At 39.5% G+C, this 25,512-nt stretch overlaps 1 protein-coding gene across 9 annotated transcripts in view; it reads left to right on the plus strand.

The window, feature by feature from the left end:
- The window catches only part of CDCA2 (cell division cycle associated 2), a 54,603-nt gene that overhangs the window by 2,654 nt on the left and 26,437 nt on the right, over positions 1–25,512 (plus strand). For 8 of the 9 annotated variants that reach the window (XM_087437336.1, XM_087437334.1, XM_087437335.1 and 5 more), the window contains 7 exons: positions 4,508–4,633; positions 11,881–12,031; positions 13,302–13,501; positions 15,001–15,085; positions 20,967–21,175; positions 23,210–23,294; positions 24,013–24,257. In XM_087437336.1, the coding sequence (XP_087293462.1) occupies positions 4,508–4,633; positions 11,881–12,031; positions 13,302–13,501; positions 15,001–15,085; positions 20,967–21,175; positions 23,210–23,294; positions 24,013–24,257 (1,101 nt within the window). The remainder of the gene's footprint in view (positions 1–4,507; positions 4,634–11,880; positions 12,032–13,301; positions 13,502–15,000; positions 15,086–20,966; positions 21,176–23,209; positions 23,295–24,012; positions 24,258–25,512) is intronic. The other variant, XM_087437337.1, reaches the window with a different exon arrangement.

Here is a 25,512-nt window from a genome sequence, read left to right on the forward strand (position 1 = left end):
CTCATCTGTTTTGGATCTGGAGAGGAGAATATTTTCTCTGTTTTACAGAGAGTGTGCAGTTAGCATAAATGGTGATGTTGAGCATGGATATATTAAGAGTTATGAGATCTTGGATAGAAATGGCATTCTATAGGAGCTTTCTATTTTATTTTGCAAATTTTTTTCTAGTTAATGTCTCTTTTCCTATAATGAAGCAAGGCAGTGTTTTCCAACCTTTTTCTTTTAGTATCTTGTCTCTAAGTGTCTAATTTTTTTGTGACTGCTAAGTATTGGCGTGTAGGGGCAAGAGTTCCCCTAAAACAATGTATTTGGGATAACCTTCTGGAAGGGAGCAAATTATTTGTCAGCTGATGGGGAAGTATTTAGATATTTTTGCAGATTTTTATTGGAATGATACAAGCTCCCCAAAAGTCAAATAGTAGTACAAGGCTTACTATGAAAGGCACAGTCCCCAGCTTACCTTTCTTGAAAGACGACTACTTTTGACTCTTGGTATTGGCCTTCCTACTTTACAGTGTATTTATATTGCCACTTCCTTATTTTTCAGTGTTACACAGCGCATGCGTGAGGCCTATAGTGCAGTGCAGTGGTTCTCAAAGATTATCTGCAGATCCCTAGGGATCCCTGAGTTCCATTCAAGAGGCCCATGAGGTCAAAACTATTTTTTGTTACAGCACTAAGATGTTATTTGCGTTTTTTCACTGTTGATGTTTGCATTCATGGTACAAAAGCAGTGGTAGGTAAAACTGGTGGCATCAAACTGTCATTTTATTCAGCACTGCTACACACTCACAGGAAATAATAATAATGCCACTTTCACTTAACATCCTTGATGAAGCAATAAAGATTATAAATAATTATTAATTCTCAACCTTTGAGTATTATGTGTCATGAAGTGCGAATTATGCATCAAGGACTTCCAGCGTACATCCAGAAATATGGTGGATGTTTCGAGAGAAATCGTGTGTGATTGAGCTGTGAGCTGAGCTAGCCACTTTTTTTCACGGAACATCATTTTTACTCGAAAGCATGACTGACAGATATCATGGTTAGTCAGACTTGGGAATGTGGCTAACATTTTCTTAAAAATGAACTGTGAACCTGCTATTTCAAGGAAAAACTGAAATATTTCTTACCAATGATAAAATGAGTTTTCAACAAAAAAATTAGAATTTTGGAAAACTGGCATTTACCACCATGAGCTTGACAACTTCCCAATAGCTAGACTTTCCTGATAGATCTGTGGGGGTATTAATGAATGTGATATTTTTATATTGTATAATAAAATATGTTAACATTTGGAAGATCTGCGTAACTGAGTGAATCAGTATTTTCCAAATGACCAGTGCATGCAAAATAGACTCTCAAATTGCACCATAGGCCCATGAATTTTAACATAAGAAAATACGAAAAGTTCGTTGATGTGATTTCACATTTGACATTGCAATCAGCCTTTAAGAAATCTTTGCTAAATTTTGTGTCACATTAAAGAAGAATCCCCATAATTCTGAAAAGGCTATTAAAATACTCTTTTTTTTTTTTTTAAAGATTTTATTTATTTATTTTTCCCCCAAAGCCCCAGTACATAGTTGTCTGTCATAGCTGCACATCCTTCTAGTTGCTGTATGTGGGACGCGGCCTCAGCATGGCTGGAGGAGTGGTGCCTTGGTGCGCACCCGGGATCCGAACCCGGGCCGCCGGCAGCGGAGCGCACGCACTTAACCGCTAAGCCACAGGGCCGGCCCTAAAATACTCTTGATAGTTATATCCAATATGGACTGAGTCTTTGGTGTTCTCAGTAATTTTTGAGAATGTAAAGACTTCCTGGGAACTGCCGTTGTTGTAGATATGAGCATGGAGAGTGGAGCGGTATTGCTGGGGTTTGATTCTTTGCTTTATTATTCATTAGTTGTGACTTTTGGCAAGTTACTTACATTCTCGGTTTCCTCATGTATAAAATGGGGGTGATAATCATGGCAAGGGTTTCATGAGGATGAGTGAATTAATATCAGTAGTTAGAACTGCCTGGAACATGATATGCTTTAGATTTGCTATCATTGTTATTTCTGTGAAAAACAAGGATTTTGCTCTCAATCACATCTCCTAGCCACAGCTGTCCCAACACTTTCCCTTTTCCCCATCCTTCCAATACAGTCACTTACAAATTTTGTTTACATTAGGGTTTAGTATGTGTTATGTAACCATGTAGATGTTTTTTTGTTGTTGTTTTTGTTTTTGTGAGATCAGCCCTGTGCTAACATCTGCCAATCCTCCTCTTTTTGCTGAGGAAGACGGCCCTGGGCTAACATCTGTGCCCATCTTCCTCCACTTTATATGGGATGCCGCCACAGCATGGCTTGCCAAGCGGTGTGTTGGTGTGCGCCCGGGATCCAAACCGGCGAACCCCTGGCCGACGCAGCGGAGCGCATGCACTTAACTGCTTGCGCCACCAGGCTGGCCCCCATGTAGATGTTTTTAACAAACGGCTATGTAGTATGTTATGGTCATATTTTCTTTCTTGCACAACATTTGTTTTTCCTGTAGTTAATAAGTACTTCTTTTTTTCGTTTAATCTTTTAATTTGTTGTATAATCTCATCCCCAAACTTGACAGAACTGTAAGCCTTAAGAGTCTATAGGTTCTTTTCTTTTTCGTTGATGTCTTCTGTCTTCTTCCTCCTGTTGGCTTGATTGCCATTTAGATTTGCTGGGTAGCTGTCACTTTTGATTTCCTTTCACTGTGCTTGGTAATTCCCTTTTCCTCTCCCATTTGGATTTCCTGTTTCCTTGACCGCACATGTTTGTCTTTTCTTGGTTTGCTACCTCATTTTTCTGGAGCTTCTGTATACCTGATGAAGTTTATTCTACTAGCACATTTGAATTATGGTTTGTCTTAGTATAGAAATCTAGGTTGGACGTAGTTTCCATCAAAATTCTGAAGACATCGCTCCATTGTATATTAGCTTACAGAGGCAAAGAATTCAACATATATTTTGATCTCCTATCCTTTGTGTGTCCTGCTTTTTCATTCTGGAAGCTCTATTCATGGTGTTATAAAATTTCAGATGAAATATCTTTCATTGTCGACTGTCGAGGACATTATAGTTTTGTTTGAGTTTTCTTCCTCATCTCACAGAATCTCTCTTCTTTCAGGTTCCATTTTGCTACCTGAGTATTTTAGGCTCTGTCTCATGCTGAAATCTTTCTTCAGTTGGCTGGTGATCCTTGACTGACTGTTCATATTTAAAAGTGAGGCATTTTAAAAAGCTGACTGGGAGCTTACTGTGCATGGTCCGGGTTTGTTGGCTGGCAGATTTCTGTGTAGGACAACAGGACCACTTTTTCATTGGAAGAATTCCCAAATGTCAGAATCCTATGGCTGTTTTCTCTTTGGCAAATCTGTTTTCTCTGAGAGGGATTCCTAGGGCTATAAACCTGAGCCCTAGAACTCTAGAAGTCAAACGTGGAAAATGGCTGAAAGTCTGACTGTTCACTGAGAAGGCTTGGACAAACTCTGTTTTCAGTACAGGGCCTATCCTTAGCTGTTATGGAGTCTTAAATCTCATGGAGTCCTAAATCTCTGTGTTCCCTCCAAAATGTAAAGACCCTTTCTTACTTGTGGAAAGATCTGTGCTACTGATACAGTTTCAATGTTGTTGTTTTGAGTCCTGCCCTTGACCCTTGTTTCAGAAATACCTGACAGTTTAGATACCTGAGCCTTTCTGTGGGTCTGCCCCAGGTCCGCTTGTTTCTTGTCAAACCTCCCTGAGGAGCCCTGTCAGTTTCAGCTTTCTCTGGCCTAAGTTGGTTTTTGCTGGTTGGCATTCCATAGATGCTGTTAATTTCTCTCTCATTTTTTTTCTTAAGAATATACATATAGGGCCGGCCCTGTGGCTTGGTGGTTAAGTGCGCGCGCTGCGATGGCTGGTGGCCCGGGTTCGGATCCCGGGTGCGCATTGGGGCACCACTTCTCCGTCCATCCTGAGGCTGAGTCCCACATACAGCAACTAGAAGGATGTGCAGCTATGACATACAACTATCTACTGGGGCTTTGGGGGGAAAAAATAAAATAAATAAAATCTTTAAAAAAAAAAAAAAAAAAAGAATATACATATAAACATAAACACACCCCCATACATATCATATGACTATACTAAAAGAATTGAATATATAGTTCTGGTATCTAGCATTGTGAAAAAGCAAGGGCTTTTACCTTGAGCAGTTTTTCTGAGCAAGGTCATGCTGTCCTTACCTTTTGAGATTTGCCTCTATTGTAAATATCCCTCGTTGCTCTGCTCTTTCAGTTGCTCTCAACAATTTGCTCTTTCCTTGCTCAACAAATTTATTGAATGCATGAATAAAATAATTTTAAATAGTTACATGTTCTAATTTACTGGAATGTTTTACAAATACACTAGTAGAACATTTTAGTTTTTTGTAAAGTGTAAGAGCCTGTATGCTTTAGTAATTCATCCCTTATTTATTTTCTCCACCTTCCCTCATTTTAGAGAGAAAGTATTTGGAGGAGAAGTCAAAGAGAAATGGCTCTCCATCTTTCGTCCACTGCTCTTGTTTCCTTCTTGAATATCTCAGCAACCACGTGGATGATCCATCCAGCATCCTGGTGGTCTCAGGTCCTTGACTTCCACAGCTCCAGTGATGATCTTTTTCCCTCTACCTCAGCATCACTTGCCTGGTCACTGCTAGTGTGTCACCTTTGCAGTCTTTAGTTCAACCATCTCTCTCTTACCTAGATTGCATCCTTCCAGTTTACTTAACAATTCTCTCATGTCATGAAAACCTCCCGACTATTGACCTTATCACATTTGCTCTATTTCCCCTCTTATCCCTTACCCAATCCAGATTCTATCTTCCAACAGTATCAAATTTTCTTGCAAATACTTTTTTAAAAATTCAAAAAATTTATATAAATAAAAAAATATATGCACATAGTTTAAAGAATCAATTAATAATATAGGATTTATGTATAAAAACAATAGGGTATAGCTGCTGTCTCCTCTCGTTTCTCTTTTTACAAGGCTTTCATTTTCAACTTTTGTAGCTGATGCTTTTGATATTTGCTTTCATATCTCTTAGTTCCATGCTTATTCTGCTATTTCTTTTTTTTTCAATTTTTTTAATTGAGGTATAATTGACATATAACATTATATTAGTTTCAGGTGTATAACCTAAAGATTTGTTGTTTATGTATAATCCAAAGTGATCACCAAAATAAGTTTAGTTGTCTATCATCGTGCATAGTTAGAAAAATTTTTTCTTATGAGAACTTTTAAGATATACTCTCTTAGCAGCTTTCAGGTATGCAGTACAGTATTAATAACTGTAGTCACCATGTACATTATATCCCCAGGACTTATTTATCTTATAACTGGGAGTTTGTTCCTTTTGACCCCCTTCACCCATTTTGCTTTATTTGTTTTTCGACTCCACATATAAGTGAGATCATACAGTATTTGTCTTTCTTTGTCTGCCTTAGTTCACTTGGCATTGATGCCCTCAAGCTCCATCTGTTTTGTTGCAAATGGCAACACTTTCTTCTTTTTTTCTGGCTGAATAATACTCTAGTGTGTGTAAAGAAAATGTCTTATATATTCATTTATCTGTCAATGGACACGGGGTTGTTTCCATATCTTTCCATATCTTGGCTATTGTAAATAATGCTGCAGTGAACATAGGGGTGCGTATATCTTTTTGAGTTGCTGTTTTTATTTCTTTTGGATAAATACCCAGAAATGGAATTGCTGGATTGTATGGTAATTCTATTTTTAATTTTTGAGGAACCTCCACACTGTTTTCCATAATGGCTGTACCAATTTGTATTCACACTTAACAGTGCACAAGGGTTTCCTTTTCTCCACATCCTTGCCCACGCTTGTTATTTGTTGTCTTTTTGATAATAGTGAAGTGAAATGTCATTGTGGTTTTGATTTGCATTTCCCTTGTGATTAATGATGTGAGCACCTTTTCATGTCCTGTATGTCTTTGGAAAAATGTCTATTCAGATTTTCTGCCCATTTTTATTTATTTTTTTTAATAATTTTATTTATTTATTTTCCCCCAAAGCACCAGTAGATAGTTGTACGTCATAGCTGCACATCCTTCTAGTTGCTGTGTGTGGGATGCGGCCTCAGCATGGCCGGAGAAGTGGTGCGTCGGTGCGTGCCCGGGATCCGAACCCGGGCCGCCAGTAGCGGAGCGCGCGCACTTAACCACTAAGCCACGGGGCTGGCCATCTGCTCATTTTTAAATCAGACGTTTGGGGGCCGGCCCCGTGGCGTAGCAGTTAAGTCTGCGCGCTCCACTTCTGGCGGCCTGGGTTCGGATCCTGGGCACGCACTGATACACCGCTTGTTCGGCCATGCTGTGGTGGTGTCCCATATAAAGTGGAGGAAGATGGGCACAGATGTTAGCCCAGGGCCAGTCTTCCTTGGCAAAAAGGAAGGGGATTGGTGTGGATGTTAGCTCAGGGCTGATCTTCATCACAAAAGAAATAAAATGAAATAAATCAGATTTTTTTTTTGCTGTTGAGTTCTTTATGTATTTTGGATATTAGCCCTTTATCAGATAGATGGTTTGTAATTGTTTTCTGCCATTTGATACATTGCCCTTTCATTTTGTTGAATGTTTCCTTGGCTGTTGAGAAGCTTTTTAGTTTGATGTAGTCTCACTTGTTTATTTTTCCTTTTGTTGCCTTTGCTTTTGGTATCAAATCCAAAAAATCATCGCCACGACTGATGTCAAGGAGCTTACCCTATGTTCTCTTCTAGGAGTTTTATGGTTTCAGGTCTTATGTTCAAGTCTTTAATCCATTTTGAGTTAATTTTTGTGTATAGTGCAAGATTGAGGTCAAGTTTCATTCTTTAATATGTGGCTGTCCAATTTTCCCAACACCATTTAATTGGAGAGACTGTCCTTTCCCCCATTGTATATTCTTGGCTCCTTTGTTGTAAGTTAAATGGCCATATGTGCATAGGTTTATTTTTAGACTCTATTCTGTTCCATTAATCTGTGGGTCTGTTTTTATGCCAATACCATAGTGTTTTGATTACTATAGCTTTGTAATATAGTTTGAAATCAGGAAGTGTGATTCCTCCAGCTTTGGTTTTCTTTCTCAAGATTGCTTTGACTTGGGCTGTTCAGGGTCTTTTGTGGTTCCATGCAAATTTTAGGATTGTTTTATTTCTGTGGTAAATGCCATTGGGATTTTGATAGGGATTGCATTGAATCTATAGATTGCTTTGGGTAGTAGGGACACTTTAGCAAGATTGATCCTCCAGTTCATGAACACAGAATATCTTTCCATTTATTTGTGTCATCTTCAATTTCTTTCATCAATTTCTTATAGTTTTCAGTGTACAGGTCTTTCACCTCCTTGATTAAATTTTTTTTTTATTTTTTTTATTTTTTTTATTTTTCCCCCCAAAGCCCCAGTGGATAGTTGTGTGTCGTAGCTGCACATCCTTCTAGTTGCTGTATGTGGGACTCGGCCTCAGGATGAACGGAGAAGTGGTGCCTCGATGCGCACCCGGGATCCGAACCCGGGCCACCAGCATCGCAGCGCGCGCACTTAACCACCAAGCCACAGGGCCGGCCCAATCCTTGATTAAATTTATTCCTAGGTATTTTATTCTTTTTGATATAATCATAAATGGTATTGTTTTCTTAATTTGCCTTTCTGATAGTTCATTATTGGTGTATACAAACGCAGCTGATTTTTATAGGTTGATTTTGTATCCTGCAGCTTTACTGAACTGATTTATTAGTTCTAATAGTTTTTTGGTGGAGTCTTTTGGGTTTCTGTGTGTAATAGCATGTCATCTGCAAGTAGTGACGAGTTTACTTTTTCCTTTCCAATTTGGATGCCTTTTGTTTTTCTTGCCTAATTACTCTGGCTAGGACTTTCAATACTGTGTTGAATAAGAGTGACAAAAGTGGGCATCCTTGTCTTGTTTGTGTTCTTAGAGGGATAGCTTTCAGTTTTTCACTATTGAGTATGAGGTTAGCTGTGGGTTTGTCATCTATGGCCTTTATTATGTTGAGGTACTTTCCTACTATATTTGGGTTTTCTTTTTTTACTATATTCGTTTTATTCAGTTTTTAATCATAAATGGATGCTGAATTTTGTCGAATGCTTTTTCTGCATTTATTGAGATAACCATGTGATCTGTATTCTTCATTTTGCTAATGTGGGGTATCACATTGGTTGGTGTGTGGATGTTTAATCATCCTTGTAGGTGCCAGCCCAGTGGCGCAAGTGGGTGTGTGTGCTCCGCTTTGGTGGCCTGGGGTTCTCAGGTTTGGATCTTGGGCGCACACCAACACAGTGCACGTCAAGCCATACTGTGGTGGTGTCCCATATAAAGTAGAGGAAGATGGGCACGGATGTTAGCTCAGGGCCAATCTTCTTCAGCAAAAAAAAAAAAAAAAAAAAGGATCGGCATCAGATGTTAGCTCAGGGCTGATCTTCCTCACACAGAAAAAATCATCCTTGGATCCCTGGAATCCCACTTGGTGTATCATCTTTTTTTTTTTTTTTTTTTTTTTTTAATGAGGAAGATTAGCCGTGAGCTAACATCTGTCACCAATGCTCCTCTTTTTGCTGAGGAAGAGTGGCCCTGGGCTAAGATACATGCCCATCTTCCTCCACTTTATATAGGATGCCGCCACAGCATAGCTTGACAAGCGGTGCATCAGTGCGCACCCAGGATTTGAACCCCAGACCGCCGCAGCGGAGAGTGCACACTTAACCGCTATGCCACTGGGCCGGTCCTGGTGTGTGATCTTTTAATGTATTGTTGTATTTGATCTGCTAATATTTCGTTGAGGATTTTTTTGTCTATGTTCATCAGCAATACTGACCTGTAATTTTATTTTTTTGTGTTGTCCTTGTCTGGTTTTGGTATCAGGGAAAAGTTGTCCTCATAAAATGAGTTAGGAAGTGTCCCCTCCTGCAACTTTTAGAAGAGTTTGGGAAGGATAGGTATTAAATCTTAGAATGTTTGGTCGACTATGCCAGGGAAGCCACCTGATCCTGGACTTTTGTTTTTTTGGGAAATTTTTGATTGCTGTTTTGATCTCCTTACTAGTGATCAGCCTATTCAGATTCTTGCTTTCTTCTTGATTCAGTTTTGGAAGGTTGTATGATTCTAAGAATGCATCCATTTTTTTCTAGGTTATCCAGTTTGTTGGCATATGGCTTTTTATAGTATTCTCTTGTAATCCTTTGTATTTCTGTGGTATCTGTTGTAATTTCTCCTCTTTCATTTCTGATTTTATTTATTTGAGCCTTCTTTTTTTCTTAGTGAATCTAGCTGAAGATTTTGTTTATTTTTTCAAAGAACCAGCTCTTCATTTCATTGATCTTTTCTATTGTCTTTTTAGTCTATTTCATTTATTTCCATTCTGATTTTTATTTCCTCCTTTCTACTGATTTGGGGCTTCGTTTGTTCTTCTTTTTCTAGTTCCTTTAGGTTTAATGTTAGACTGTTTATTTGAGATTATTCTTATTCTTGAGGTAGGCCTGTATTGCTATGAACTGCCCTCTTAATACTACTTTTGCTGTATCCTCTAGATTTTGGTATGTTGTATTTTCATTTGTCTCCAGGTATTTGTTGATTTCTCTTCCGATTTCTTCGTTGACCAAAAAAGCAGTACATTTTGAACGTTTCATTTACTTTGTGTATTCTTGTTCTCCATCAGGAAATAAAGAAAAAACAGTTTTGACTAGGGAACCTTTAATTTGTTTTAGGCAGCATTTCAAAGTGCTCCAAATTCCTAGGACATTACTCCTACCCCTACCATGTTCAAATATGAGTACCAGAAAAGCACATTCAAGGTAAATTAGATGACTTTGGGATAACCCCTTTCTTTCTCCATATCTCATATAGATAAGAGTTGACGACCAACTTTTTATGAGTGTTATGTGTTGTTTATGTCATAAAGGTTTACCTCATCAACCATATTTGAATTTAAAATATTCTGTTATTATGTAACAGAGTTTGCTTTATGAATGTGTTTAAGTGGGAATGGAATCAAGTGTGTGAGCAGATTCACCATCAAACATGCCTTCAAGATTTTAACTGTTTTTTTCTCCATATGATATCTTAAAGGGAGGTAATTTTTTACCTTACTTTTACCTATTGGTTTAATTTCTTATATTGCTACCAGCTCCAAATCAGTGGAAATATGTTAGTCTAAATAAAAAAGAGAGGGAGAAAAGGGAACCTGTATAGAGAACTTAATCAGTAATTTATTTTATGGATAAATTTTATGGAACTCTTAAATTGTGTATTACAGTCATCTCCACATAATGACGTTTCAATCAACAACAGACCACATATACAATGGTGATCCCATAGGATTAGTACCTTACAGCCTAGGTGTGTAGTAAGCTATACTGTGTAGGTTTGTGTAAGTGCACTCTGATGTTCACACAATGACGAAATCACCTAATGGGATTCCTAATGATGCGTTTTTCAGAATGTATCCTTGTCATTAAACAACACATGACTGTCCTTGCATTTATCTGGCACTACTATCCCTGGTAGTATCAGTTTCATTTGATGACTCTTTGGCTGAAACCCTGTTACCAGAGTTTCCAGAGAGCTGTGCTTAGACCATATAACTATTTGGCTTTGTAGTTTTAGTGAATGGCTGGCTTTCGATTCTGAGGAAGTAACATCCCATGAAATCAGGAAAATTTAGCTGGGGAGGGCCAAAAGAGAGAGGGTAAATTTGAGGGTGGGTATCTGAGCTACTGTGGAACATCTGTGTCTTGTTCTGGCCTCCTGGGGAGAGGGTGTGTATGGATGGAAATGAGTAATGAGACTATCTTCGGTTAAGCTAAGTATGCTGAGACCTGCATGTCACAGAGGTGTCACGCAGATGATTTTCACTGGATATTTTTAGCAAACCTTTGGTAAAAGTTTCAAATAGGCAGGTTCTTCCTGTCCCTTCTTCCTTGCCCCATCTCCAGGATTCAGTGCTTTCTTGTGTTCTCCGTATAGTCTCTTAGACTGGCCTCTCTCAAACGTTTTTGTGCTAAACCTCTTTCCCCTTCAAGTTTAATTCACTGAGGTTGTCTCAGGTTATGGACTCTAAGTTATAAAAGAGGGTCCTTAAGCCCCCTCAGAAAGAGTCCTAGAGTTTTTTAGTCCCCAAGTAACTGGGGATACATTTTATCTGGTGCTTTTTTAAAGTATTTTCCACACACTCCAACCTTTTCTTGTCTGATCCATGGACTCATCAGTATCAGTGTTGACCAGCCTACAGCTGCACATCTACATCTGTACATACCACACAGCTCTTCCTCTTTTTTTTTTTTTTTGTGAGGAAGATCAGCCCTGAGCTAACATCCGTGCTAATCCTCCTCTTTTTGCTGAGGAAGACCGGCTCTGAGCTAACATCTATTTCCAATCCTCCTCCTTTTTTTCCCCAAAGCCCTAGCAGATAGTTGTGTGTCATAGTTGCACATCCTTCTAGTTGCTGTATGTGGGACGCGGCCTCAGCGTGGCCGGACAAGTGGTGCGTCGGTGCGTGCTCGGGATCTGAACCCGGGCCGCCAGTATTGGAGCGCCACACTTAACTGCTAAGCCACGGGGCCGGCCCACAGCTCTTCCTCTTTGCTCAGGTTAAAAACTGAGGGAGGAGCAGAGGAGAAACTAAGATGATGGCAACACACCGAATATTCACACAGATGTGTGATTCAAGGGAGAAGAGGCTCTGCTACACTACTTTATTACCTCTGATCTCCAAGAAGCCTTTGTGTATTTAGTTTTGGATTCAATGGTTATAGGCCTAGAAGATAGAAACTATGCTTGATTTGATTTATAATACCCTGTCTGTCTCTGTATTTTAACAGGGCAGCCCTGTACTATATCAAAATGTTAATTCTTTAAGAGAACGAATATCTGCTTTCCAGTCGGCTTTTCACTCCATAAAGGAAAACGAGAAAATGACTGACTGTCCTGAATTCTCAGAGGCAGAAGGAGAGTTCAAGACAACAGGCTTGAGTGAGTAGGAAGATTTCAGTCCATTTGGACTTCTGTGTTTATTCAGACAAGCCACTGAGATATAAAAAAGATTTAGTTCCACAGTGTGAAAGTAGTCTTTTCTGAGCAGAGCTGTATTTTTAAATGGAGCCTAACATTTAAAATTTGGGACATTTCACACAAAAATCTGGATTTCTGGTTTCTCTGGAAAAACTCTGATATCAAACATTCCTGAGCCTACGTTTCCACATGGCCACAATTAAGTTTTAAGGGTTAAAATGTCAGGGCTGGTTAGTTCATTTCATCTTTAGAATAGGGCATGTGGCAAATTTGAGTGTACAAACCTTGATTTTTAGAGGGGGATTATTAAGTTTCGCAAGCATTTATATGAATACCAAACACCCAGCTCTGATATTATAAACAGATATATCTAATCTGACATCTTAATAGCCTGCCATATTCTTTGCAATAACTTTTAGATTGTAAATCATTTGGTTATTTTTTTTGTCACTTCTGATTTTTCAATCACAAAGCATTTCCAACACCAGAATTAGACAAAATCTTGTCCTTACTGTAATCATCATAACCATTCCTCTCGTGGTCTGCGCCCTAAGGTTCCAGATGATTTTGTTTTGGTTTCTTGAACCATCTTCAAGTCCATTTCAGCACCTCCTCGTGTGCAGTGCACTGTTGCTCAAGACAAGTCCAGTTCATCGACCTCCACAGGTCATGACCCATGCCAGTGTACTCATTTGTATTTGTAGTTTGTAACTTAATACTACTTTCCGATTTTTTACCTGAGTTTTAACATATTTTATTTACATGATTACTATCATTCTGCAGATGATTAAATTCCCTTTTTGTAGCCAGGAAGAACTGAGGCACATGTGCCTGTATTTTTCATAAAATACACAGTCAGAGCAGAATTAGTATTAGAACATAATTCACATCCTTTAAATGTTCAAAAGAAAAGATTTCATTGTAAGTTTAAAAATAGGATGAGATGCTATATCAGAAATGCAAATGTATTTTAGCATATCTTTGTACATTTTAAAGTCTAGAAAAAATTCTAAAAATTAAATTTTTATCGTCTTTTTAGTAGTTATGTTCTCTTGCCTTTTAGTTAGATTTCCTTTTCTGAATTAAAGAAAGTACTGGATTTTTCTTTTTATTGATAAAGTATTTAGACTCAATCATTAAATTTTACTAAAATTATTATGATGTATACATTTTAAAATGATATTATAAAAAAAATATTTATGCCTATGTTATTTTTGTTTTGCATATATAGCCAAAAAGGAAAATGTTGGTGAATGTCAGCTCTCTGAGTTCCTTGCAAAGTCATCGTCCAAACGTCAGAGAATATCCTCTCAGAGCACCTCTGATGAAAATCTAACTGGTACAGTTGGTCTCCAGATAGTCAGTATTGCTACTTCTTCCGATGCAGGCAGAATGTGCGCTGTTGAAACTTCTCTTGCAGATCTCTCTGAGGTAATCCACTTACTGGAAACATAGGAAAGTGAAGCTTTGGTTTTCTGGCTAGGCAGTTAGTTGTAAGACTGTCAAGACTGTATGCAGTTAGAGTACTTTGTACTGCTGTATTGTAGCTGAGTTTTAAATTGCATGTGTGTGTGTGTGTGTGTGTGTGTATTTCCTACTAAATGTTTTTGTTGGTTGGCTTATTGGTTATTAGAGACAGTTTGATTAATATGTTGCTTTTAATTATGAAAAAGACTGTGAAAAAATTAAGCCTTGTGGTCTTCTGCTTTCGAGGTATTGTTCTGGATGCTGATGGTACAACAATGGGAAAGTCACAGTCCTGCATGAACAGCTCTTTGTCTGTTGGGGGAGGCAGGCATATGAGCATATCATTTACACGTAACTGGTAAATTAGGTGAAGTTAAGATATGGGCTGTATCCCTCAGGTCTGAGGGTCTTGCACTTCTGCCTTGCTGCCCTTCACTGGTTTAATACTGACTGGGAAGCAGGATGCTATTTATCAATTTTTTCTTTGCTCTGCTCACTTCTTTCAAGTAGCTGTAGGGATTTTTGTTGCTTATAACTACCTTAAAGCCCATCAAGATTTATCAAAAGACAATAACTAACGTGAATGAAATAATACAGTTGAAGATCCTTGACCTTCACTCAAATGTAGACAGGGAGCTGGTTCTCTCGTGACTGACTTGCTTGCTTCGTGCTGTTGGTTCTGGTTTAATGCAGCAGGTTCCCATTTCTTTCATGAGAGGAGACACTAGAGTTGAAAGCCATTAGAGTTGAGACTTTTTTCTCTGTACTTTCTCTGTCACACAGATCCAGTACATGTCCTGTTGATCTTATTTGGACCAGCATAATAAATGTCTGATAGTCATTAAAGATTCTTCGGAGTCCAGTAGATTTCATTTGTATCTGAGTTGCAAATAAGTCATCATCTCTGCTCCCTCTGCTTTATTCTAGTTAATGTGAAATCGTCATCTGACAGAGCCAATGATAATTGTTTCTTATCAGAACTTTGATTAACTGTATGGACATACACCATGATTTAGAAATGGTTTCCACATTAATGAGTGTATTTTCTATCCTAGCCATTAATGGTTCTCCTGTCTTAGTTATTGTTTTCTTTTCTTGTTTGATTAGTAATTATATAACAGTTTTCGTTATTTTGAGAGTTTCTTCTTTAAAGGAAGCAGTTAACACAGTTTTCTAGACTTCAAACATTAAGGCAACAAAGAAGTGTCCTGTAAACTTTTCCTAGGGAACTGAAAATTGTTCAGTAGAACGCTTAGGATGCAGTTACAATGAATACTCTGTTTTTAGTTAGATTCCTCTATACTTTTGTAACAATTAACTAGATAATGAAGGTGATTGATTGATTGGTTTAACAGCAGATTTCCAAATAATGTGTAATGCTTATTCAAATCTTTATAAAGATACCAACAATCCTGTAAGTAATAAGATTTAATATTTATTTACTCTAAATTTTTTTCCCCAAGAAATCTTCTGAATCTGGTTTAACACAGTCTGGATGGTTAGTTGAAGAGTCTGTTCCACTTCCAGAACTCACGGAGGATTCAGGTGGTAAGTATGTAATTCTTCCTTAGTGCATGTGCCAGTTCACCTGTTGGAACATTTGTTCAGTAGACATCTGGGGTTGGTGTACCTGTATACTAAGATTAGGGAAAACGGAAATAGTTCCCTGCATTTTAAGAGCTCATGGTCTAGTAGAAATGTTTCAGAATTCTTATGATGTCAGAGATGACATTTTCTTCTTTGAACTGCTACCAATAAGAATTAGTGAACTATTTCCAAGCTGAGAGAATCTGTTATAAAGAATGGGATCTTTGAACAAATTAACAAAGGTATTTTGTTCAAGAAAACACTACACGTCATTTTTTTGATTTTTAAGTGTATAAAAAGGGACCAGCATTCAAAACTTACTTAGCCTTTCCCAAAATCAGTATACTTGTATGGAATGAAAGTCACCACTAAGATGTTAGGTTTACTTTCAACCTACCTGTGTCTTTATTTTTGTGTGTGTGTGTGTGTGTGTGTGAGGATCAGCCCTGAGCTAACATCCATGCCAATCCTCCTCTTTTTGCTGAGGAAGACTGGCCCTGGGCTAACATCTTTGCCTATCTTCCTCCACTTTATATGGGATGCTGCCACAGCACGGGCTGACAAGCGGTGCCTCGGTGCGCGCCCAGGATCCGAATCCGGGCCGCCGGCAGCGGAGCACGCACACTTAACCGCTACACCATGGGGCCGGCCCCGTACCTGTGTCTTTAAAATAAGATTCTTGGGCCGGCCCCGTGGCTTGGTGGTTAAGTGCGCGCGCTCCGCTGCTGGCGACCCAGGTTCGGATCCCGGGCTCGCACCGACGCGCTGCTTCTCCGGCCATGCTGAGGCCGCGTCCCACATGCAGCAACTAGAAGGATGTGCAGCTACGACACACAACTATCTACTGGGGCTTTGGGGAAAAATAAATAAATAAAATCTTTAAAATAAGATTCTTGTAGACATGTAGTTGGGTCTTGCCTGTTTATCCATTCAGGGAATCTTTGTCTTTTAATTGGAGTATTTGGCTCATTTACTTTTCAAATCATTATTGATATGATTTTATTTAAATCTACCATTTTATCATACGTTTTCTGTTTGTTCTCTCTGGTTTTTTTGTTCGTTTCCTTCTTTGTGTCTTTTTTGGGTTTGTGTTTTTTTGAAATACATTTACCCATTACCTTTTTTTGTGTGTGTGTGTGAGGAAGATCAGCCCTGAGCTAACATCCACGCCAATCCTCCTCTTTTTGCTGAGGAAGACTGGCTCTGGGCTAACACCTGTGCCCATCTTCCTCCACTTTATATGGGACGCCGCCACAGCATGACCTGGCAAGCGGTGCATTGGTGTGCGCCAGGGATCTGATCCTGGGCCGCCAGCAGTGGAGCGTGTGCACTTAACCTTTACACTTGGGGCCGGCCCCTACTCATTACCTTTTAGACTATCTCTTTGTGTCTTTTTCTTTTAATGGTTACTCTAGGGATTGTGATATACATTCTTAACTTTTCACAGTCTTCTTAGAGTTAATATTGTATAACTTCATGTAAAATAACAGAAAATTTACAAATTGTATGGATCTATTTTCTCTCCACCCACTCATGTCTTTTATGGTCCTTTATACTATAGATGTCATCTATATTATATTTATCTTCATTTTAAACCCTACAAGATATTTTTTTTGCTTTAAACAACCATGTGTATTTGGGGGAAATAGTCTTTTATAATGACCCAGATAGATACCATTTCTGGAGCTCTTCATTCCTTCCTGAAGATCTGAGTTTCCCTCTGGTGTCATTTCCCTTCAACCTGAAAAAGAACTTCCTTTGGCATTTCTTGTAGTGCACGTCTGCTCTGACTTCTTAATTTTAATCATCCGTCATGGATGGATGGATGAGGCTCAGAGCTGGGTTCTGAGTTTGTATCTAGATGAAATAGGCGTTTCTTAACCAATTCTCTTGCTTCACTCGCACAGGACTTTGTCTTAGGAGTGACATATTCTTTAACAGTATGAAGTGTGGTCATTAAAAACTGTCATCATACCAGACATCTCCCTGTAGAATCTGTCTTAAGTGGGAGCATCACAACAAGAGCCAGCGTATCCCATTTTAACCGCTCTCTAGGCCCTAAGCAGAAACATTGTACAAGACAGGGAAAGACAAATCTGCCTTCGGTGACGGGGCCTTGATTAAGGGAGTCTGGTGCTGATTCCAGTGTTTTAAACTGGTTATCTGGTGGCACCTCAGAGGGCATTATATCTCAAACAGGGCACCTTTAGGAAGAGTGAAAAGATCTTACAAAGTGGGATAGAAAATACTTAGGTAAAGGAGAGCTTGGAGAGGAGAGCCCACATGATCCCTTTGTTATCTTCCGTTATCGTCTGTTTTATCCATCTAGCCAGAAACCCAGCTCGATGCATCTCTCTGCCCACTGTATTCCTGCCCCACATATATCTAAATACTTTGCACGTTGACAGCCTAACCAAATTTTCATCTCAGGTGGGCCTCAGCGCTGCTTGGCAGTGCTTTGTGTTCTTCATCAGTTCCCTCCATCACACCTTCTCTTTTCCATCAAGCTTCCAGCCCTCCTTCCCTTGCTTCTTTTTTTTAAGATACTTATAAGTTATTTCTTATAAACAAATAATTCTTTAGTATATGCATGTCTCACGCATTATTTTTCTTTTATGTCGGTGTGCATATGCATAAGCTGGTGCATATGCACCAGCCCTGGTGGTCTGGTGATTAAAATTCGGTGCCCTCACCACCACGGCCCAGGTGCATTTCCCAGTCAGAGAACCACACCACCTGTCTGTGGTTTTCATACTGTGGTGGCTGCATGTTGCTATGATGGTGAAAGCTATGACACCGGGATTTCATATACCAGCAGGGTCACCCACGGGGACAAGTTTCAGCAGAGCTTCCAGACTAGATAGACTAGGAAGAAGGACGTGGTCACCCACTTCCAAAAAAATAGGCCATGAAAACCATATGAATAGTCTGACATACAGCTGGAAGGTGAGAGGATGGTGCAAAAAGACCGAGCAGGGTACCGCTCTGCTGTCCACAGGGTGGCTAGGAGTCGGAATTCATTTGACGGCACTAACAACAATATGCGTAAGTAATTAGATAAAATTCAAATTTAACTGGATCTCCTGCATTTTTATTTGCTAAATCTGGCAGGCCTACTCCTGGGCGACTGAGATCAAGTTCTCTTGGTGCCCCTTTGCAGTCACTGGCTTCTTCAGTAAAGTTAAGAACCTTTCTTCTTATGTCACCAAGAGAACGAAAGCAAATGTTCTGATCCTCCACCACCAACCTCTCCTGCATCTCTGGGCAAGTGTACTCCACCTTTCCTCCTGTTACAGTAGAGTCTCAGTGCTCTGATCCAAGGCCAGCCTTTCAGTGTGGCCCCCTCCCTTTTCAAGAACCTTCTGTCTAGGAGGTCCTTTCTTTTCTGAATTGTTCATTTTTCCCATTAACATACAATGTGCTGTACAATCTCCCATCTTAAACTTGCCCTTGTCCCAGGATTTTCCTCCCGCCAGAACTCTATTTCTTTGCTTTCTTCTGTAGCAAAACTTCCTTTCAGAGCAAGCTGTACTCTGTCTCCTTGCCTCCCACTCTTTCTTGATCCAGCTCCAAACAGGCCTTCGTAAGCAGCAGCCACCTCCCTGCCACCCCAGTAGTCATTCTCAGTATGTTCCTCTCCTTGAGGTCTCAGGAGCATCCCAGACAGAGCCAACTGTGCTCTCCTGTGACAAACAGTTTCTTCACTGTGCATTGGGACACCATTCTCTCGTTTGCCCTGTTTCACAGACCATTTCTTCTTTGTTATTTTCCTTGTTCCTCCTCTTCCATCCTGACCTTTAAACGTTTGACTGCCCGGGTTCAGCACTTGGACCTTTTCCCTCCATACTCTATCCCTAGTGATTGCAGGCATTCTCACATTAAATACCGTCTATATGCTGTTGACTTCAGAATTTAAATATCTGTCCTCGGCCTCTTCCCTGAACTCTCAACGTTAAGTGCCCAACTGCCTTTCTTGATTTCCACATGGATGTCTATTAAACATCTCAGACTTAATCACACTCAAACAGGTCTTGATTAGTTTCCCTTCCCCAGTCTGCTCATCTCCATTTTCTTCATCTCTGTAAACGATATGTACTACCATTCATCTAATTGCTTGTGCCAGAAACCTTGGAGTTATCTTGACACCTGCCTTTTTCAGGTTAAACTTCCATTCCCATTAACAAATGCTGTTGGCCTTATCTTCAAAATATATCCAGTGTCTAACCACTTCTCACCTCCTGACGACTGTCGCTGAGGTTCAGGCTATCATCTTCTCATGCCTGGACTATTTTGTTTATCCTCTTAAGTGATTTCCCTGCTTCCACCCTTGTCCCATCCCTTTCTTAGAGTCTTCTACATGGTGGCCAGCAAGCTTCTCTTAAAATGCAAGTCACGCTAGGTCATTCCCCTTCTTAAAATCTTTCATTGGCTTTTCAGGATACTTAGAACAGAATCCAGTCTTTGTCCTTTCTGCTGGGCCTTACTTGACCTAGTCCTTAGCCTTCTCTCTGAACTTATTTCTTAGCTCTCTTCTCCTTGCCGGCTCTGGGTTCAGTCACACTGGCCTTGCCCTGTCTCTTGTATGCCAAATACATTCCTGTCTCAGGTCTTTGCACTTGGCTTCACGTGTGCAATCTTCTTCGTGTGTGCAGTGAGGCTCGCTTCCTCACTTTATTCAGATGCCTGCTGAGTAAGCTGTCCCTGAACACCCCAAAACAGCAACACCCTCTTCCTACTGTATCATACCCTGTCCCCTTATCTCTACATTTTTTTTTTAATAGCAGTATTACTACTTGTTGTTAGATATACATTTTTTTAACTTTTTGAGATGATGGTAGATACACATACAGTTGTAAGAAATAATACAAAGACCTCCAGTATACCCTTCCCCCAATTTCCCCCAGTGGTAACATCTTGCGTAGCTGTAATCCATTGTTACAACCAGGAAATTGACACTGATAAAAATCCACTGACTTTTTTTCAGGTTTCACCAGTTTTACATGCAGTCATTTGTGTGTGTATTTAGTTCCCTGTAACTTTATCGCCTGTGTAGATTCATATGACCACACTGCAGTTAGGATATAGAACAGTGCCATCACAGGGATCCCTCATACTACCCTTTTACAGCCACCCCTCCCACGTACTATATTTTATGTTGTCTGTTTGTCCTCTGACGGTATGGGGGCTTTGTATGTTTTGTTCATCGTTGTATCTCTAGCCCCTGTAGAAGTGCCTGTCACATCTTAAGTGCCTGATATATATATTTGTTAAATGTTGATCATTTAACAGTACTCTCTTGTGAGAAAGAATTTGGGAGAGGGGAGGAGGGCTGCCTTGTTTTGGAGCACATACAGTGTGTTTATGTTTTGATTTGATAATTTTTCTCGTCAGCATCCCATCTTCTCCCTCCCACCACCCTTGCGTGCTGAAATGCCTCTTACTCCAGTAATAAAATAAGTCATTATTTACTGCCTGGCTCAGGTTAGTTGTATGGTGCAAGTTATAGGTGTCATGAGTAGAGGCAGACTAACAGTTAATAGCTGATTCAGATACCTTCTTAGGTATACCTAAGGATACCTTCTTAGATTTCCATAAGAGGCAAAATGCCTTACTTACCTTGACTCTCAGTAGTTAGATTTGAATTCAAAGCTGTGACCAGTGCCACGTCTCTGTCTTTTTATATTTCCAAATGAAATCCCAGATGTTATTCCCTAAGAAGAATATATTAGAGTTGAATTTTTTAATAGCATGTTATTCCCACTGCAGATACATAATATTTTTGGTGTAGAACAGACTGGTTCAGATGTCTCCCACTTCTCATGTTTACCTGTTTATTTGGAAGGAATCAAGGTTGCTGACTGTGTAGAGGGCAGAGGATCATGCGATGCTGTTTCACTTGACAAATTTACACAAGTGAGCACAGATACAGCTCCTGAAGTCAGGTCACCGGTCATTGCACTGTGCAGAAGGGACAGTCCGTCCTCTGAGACCATCGTTCTGCGTTCTGTGCTGAAGAAACCTTCTCTTAAGCTATGTCTAGAAAGCCTCCAGGTAAGTATAGAGCTACATTTCCTAAAGCAAAGTGAATAAAAATTCATTTTGGTTCAAAGCAATACCTTTGAAATGTTACATGTCATACCGATTTAAAAGGAAATGTGCCACCCTAATTTTTTTCCCTCTTTTTCTCACTTAATAGCACTGTGCAGAGTTTTCTTTTTGTTTTGTTTTTTTTAATTCAGTATGGAATATAGTATGTAGGATTTAATATATGTAGACTGTATTTTATAAAAGTTCTTAGTTATTAATGAGTTGAGTGTTAAGTGTTTCCACCTAAAATATTTGGTCTTAGAGATGCTCTTGTATGGGCAGGCTTCTTTCTCTAAGCTCACTTGGTCTGAGAAGAGGAGGTCATTGGGAACCATCTGGCGTCTGTTGAATACTCCTGTGCACAGTTCAGGCATGTGTCATGTACATGCAGCAGTAGTGCTCCAAGAAAGGTATTAGCCCCATTTTATACAATCGTAGGCTTGAGGTTGTTGAATGAACCCAGATAAATCGGATGTTAAAATCCATGGTGGGCTGTAATCACTGTGAAAGGCTGAGAGGATGGGCTCTGGAGTCAGAGGGCCTGATTTCAAATCCTCACTCTGAGGTTTAAGAGCTGGGCAAATTAGTTAACCTTTTTGCACCTTGGTTTCCTTATCTATGAAAGGAAAATATTAGTAACTACCTTATAGGGTAATTTGAGCAATAAGTGGGATAGTAATGTGAAATTAGCACCAGTGCCTAGCAAATGAAAAGTACAATTTTTTTTTTTTAATCCATAGGCATTTTAACATACAACTATGCCTACATATCTGTTTCTAAAGCCAAAATGAACTAGACTGTTTTCTATCTACATGGATATATGGTCAATTGTTATTTTAAGTGTTTTGACACTTTTTCTGGTTAAAGAGCTGATTTGGATCTCTGTACAGCAATGCTCATTCATGTCTTCTATTTGTTATATCTTCTCCTCAAAGAGACTTAGCATCTTAATGATCCATATAACTCTCATTGATTAACAGTATTGCATAGCAAACACCAAGTCCTGCCACAAAAATCGTATGAAGACTGTTACACCTGATGATCTTTTTACTAAGCTGCCCAAAGTTTGTAGGTGTATACAGTTTGAGTTTGCTAACTTTCATGGTGGTTTTAATTAAAAATAAATCTAAAAGTTAGCATGATTTAACGTGTTATAATTTCATTTATTGCACAAATATTGATATAGGAGATAGTTGATTAAGGAGGTTTTTTAGGGGCAGGACTGTTTCTTGGAGAAGGTGATGCTCTTGGAATCCGTGTGCTGGAGAAAGTGAGTAGCTGTAGAGAGCAAGGGCTGGTCGGGGGTGAGGAGGAGACTGGGCAAGCAGGTGAGGATTGGGAGGGGACGCCCAGCCAGCCCACAGTCCTGGCTCTCCGGCTTCGCTTCAGCGGCCCCAGGCTACGCCTGCCCCGCCCTGTTGTTCAGGGTTCACACTGTCCCTTCCTCACCACTTGCCTACTCTGTGATCTTCTTGTGGAGAAGCTTAGAGGGACAACTCAAGAATGTAGTCATGGAAGCAGGAGATTTGTACACTTATAAAAGGTGTGGTTCCCAGGTTTAAAAGACAAAACAGCCTGGTATACCATTTACCTTGTTCGTTTTTTTCTTGTTTTAGTGTAATTCTTACACCTCATACCGTGTATGTGTGGTCTACCTCATCTGACACCGTCACAGTATAGTACAATTCTAGCCACTCACATTTTCCTTAACTTTGTTTGTCAGATCAAAAATGAGGGAATGAATTTAGCCCATATTACGGATTTCTGTTCTTTGATTTTGGCCTAAAATACTATTTATTGAAGTAATATCTAGGGAATCCAGTTTTTCTTTGTGGCTAATATCATGGTGTTTTCAGCCAGAACAATTATGAAAGTAAAGGTAATCTGCAATAGTATAGTATCTACCCTTGGCAGAAAAATTTAAAAGTTGCCATTCTTAATGACTGTGTGTATGTATTTATATATGTAAAATTATTCCTTGATGTTTACTGTGCTCAGGAGCACTGTGACAACCTTTGTGACGATGGGACACATCCAAGTTTAATCTCAAATCTTACAAACTGTTGTAAAGAACGAAAAGCAGGTAAGAAATTCGTATTTATTTTGAACCTGAGGATATCATTTTCTTGTTAAAAAAAAATCTGATCTGGGACCAGTTCCCTGGCATAGTGGTTAAGTGTGCACGCTCTGCTGCTGGCGGCCCAAGTTCAGATCCCGGGCGCACACCAACACACCGCTTGTCAGGCCATGTTGTGGCGGCGTCCCATATAAAGTGGAGGAAGATGGGCACGGATGTTAGCCCAGGGCCAGTCTTCCTCAGCAAAAACAAAGAGGAGGGTTGGCATGGATGTTAGCTCAGGGCTAGCTTCCTCACAAAAAAAAAAAAAAAAAAAATCTGATTTAGTATATGGTATTTTTAATGATCTGCCAATACCTTAATGCTTCTGAAATTACATGGGAATGAAGAACAGTTGGGAGGGATGGAATCTCTTTGGAGAGTCTCAGAATTGGTCTATCCATTTTATCTATTCATTTTTGCTTAATGGTGAAACTTGTAAAGGAAATTGGTATTCTAATTTTGTAAACTTCTAAGATAATGCAAAATTTACTTTAAAATCTGTTACCATATTTTAGTTAGAAATTTGCCTATCTTTTCCATTTTGAATTTTTTCCTCTACAATCTGTGTTTTATGTTATACAAATAATAGCCAAATCTAATCATGTTAAAAGATTCTAGGATATGCCTTTTAGGTAAGAAATATAGCTTAATTTTTAAATATATTTCCATTTGTTATCTATAGAAGGTGAAGAAAATTGTAAAGTATCGGCCTGTCTAAATATGAGGAAGAGGAAGAGAGTTACTTTTGGAGAGGAGCTAAGCCCTGAAGTGTTTGACGAATCTTTGCCAGCAAATACACCATTGCGTAAAGGAGGAACGCCTGTTCGTAAAAAGGATTCAAGTGATGTCAGTACCCTGCTACTGGAGCAGTCACCAGTTCCTGAGCGGTTACCGCAGCCAAATTTTGATGACAAGGGGGAGAATCTTGTAAGTGCGAAAAACGTGGAACAAACTTGTTTATGTCTTCATCAGACCTCACCTGTTTTGCATGAGCAATAATTATGCTTTGAAATCGTGAAAGGGACTAAATGATATGTAATGGTATAAATTAATGGATTTTTCCAGGTATAGTTTATTACCAGTTTTCTCCTATTAAAACAATACTTCCATGACTCCTTGTACATAGCATATTTCATGGACCCTAAATGCTATTGATGGTAAGATGTGCTGTTATTTTATGTAGCATTAATAAAAAATGCTGGCAGTTAAACTGTATTACACCATGAATTGTATAATGTATTTAGATCTCAGAGGTGTTAAAATGTGAAAGGGCAACAGTCTTATAATTGATATACTATAAATATAAGCTGTTTTTCCCCCTAAGATGAATTTCTACAGGTGGAATTAGTGGATTAAAGAATGTGAACATTTTTGAACTTTTTGGTACATATTGATAAAATTATCATCCAGAAAGTGAGTACTAGTTTGGACTCACAGCAATATAAATGGTTTTATACCTTCGTAAGCCCTAGGTAATAGCTTAATAGGAGAAAAAGCTGACTTGAAAATTTTTAGTTGATTAATGAGGTTTGAACATTTTTCACATGTTTATAGGCCATTTGAATTTTTCCTCTTGAGAATTACCTATTAGTCTTCCTTACCAATTTTAAATTGGGACCTTCATTCATTCTCTCTCTTGCTATTATACTTTGAAATAAGAGTATTCTGCTTTCGGCCAAGATGGAGTACGAGGGACCTAATTTACACTCCCATGAGAAACAGCTGAAAAACCAGAGATAACATACAAAACAGTGGTCCTCAGACATTGAACGTGGGGAAGCACAGATCAGTAATCCCTGAGAGAGGAGTGACAGATGAGGTGAGCCTTACAGGAGCCCCCACTTACTGCCTTGGCTGAATTTCCAGGCCGCAGCAAAGGGAGGGGTTCCCTCAGTGGAGCTTGGCGGTCTCCATGAGTTGAGAAGATGGAGTTGGGGTCTGGACAAGCCAAGGAGGCTGGAGTTCACAGGGCAAAGTACCAGAGAGGAGAGAGCTGCACAGAGAGACAGCTCTGGAGAGATCTGCAAAGGGTCCTGCTTGAGTCTTCAGCTGAGTACTGGTCCACACATGCTTGTGAGTAGACTCCCTGAGGCCAGGGAGAGAATGACCCAAATGGAGCAGAGGCAGCAATCCCTAGAGCTCACACAAGGGTAGGAATAGTGTTCCTACCAACCTGAGCAGA

This window comes from Ceratotherium simum, chromosome 12 (assembly GCF_057802395.1).
Source record: "Ceratotherium simum simum isolate JZ-2026a chromosome 12, ASM5780239v1, whole genome shotgun sequence".
NCBI lineage: Eukaryota > Metazoa > Chordata > Mammalia > Perissodactyla > Rhinocerotidae > Ceratotherium > Ceratotherium simum.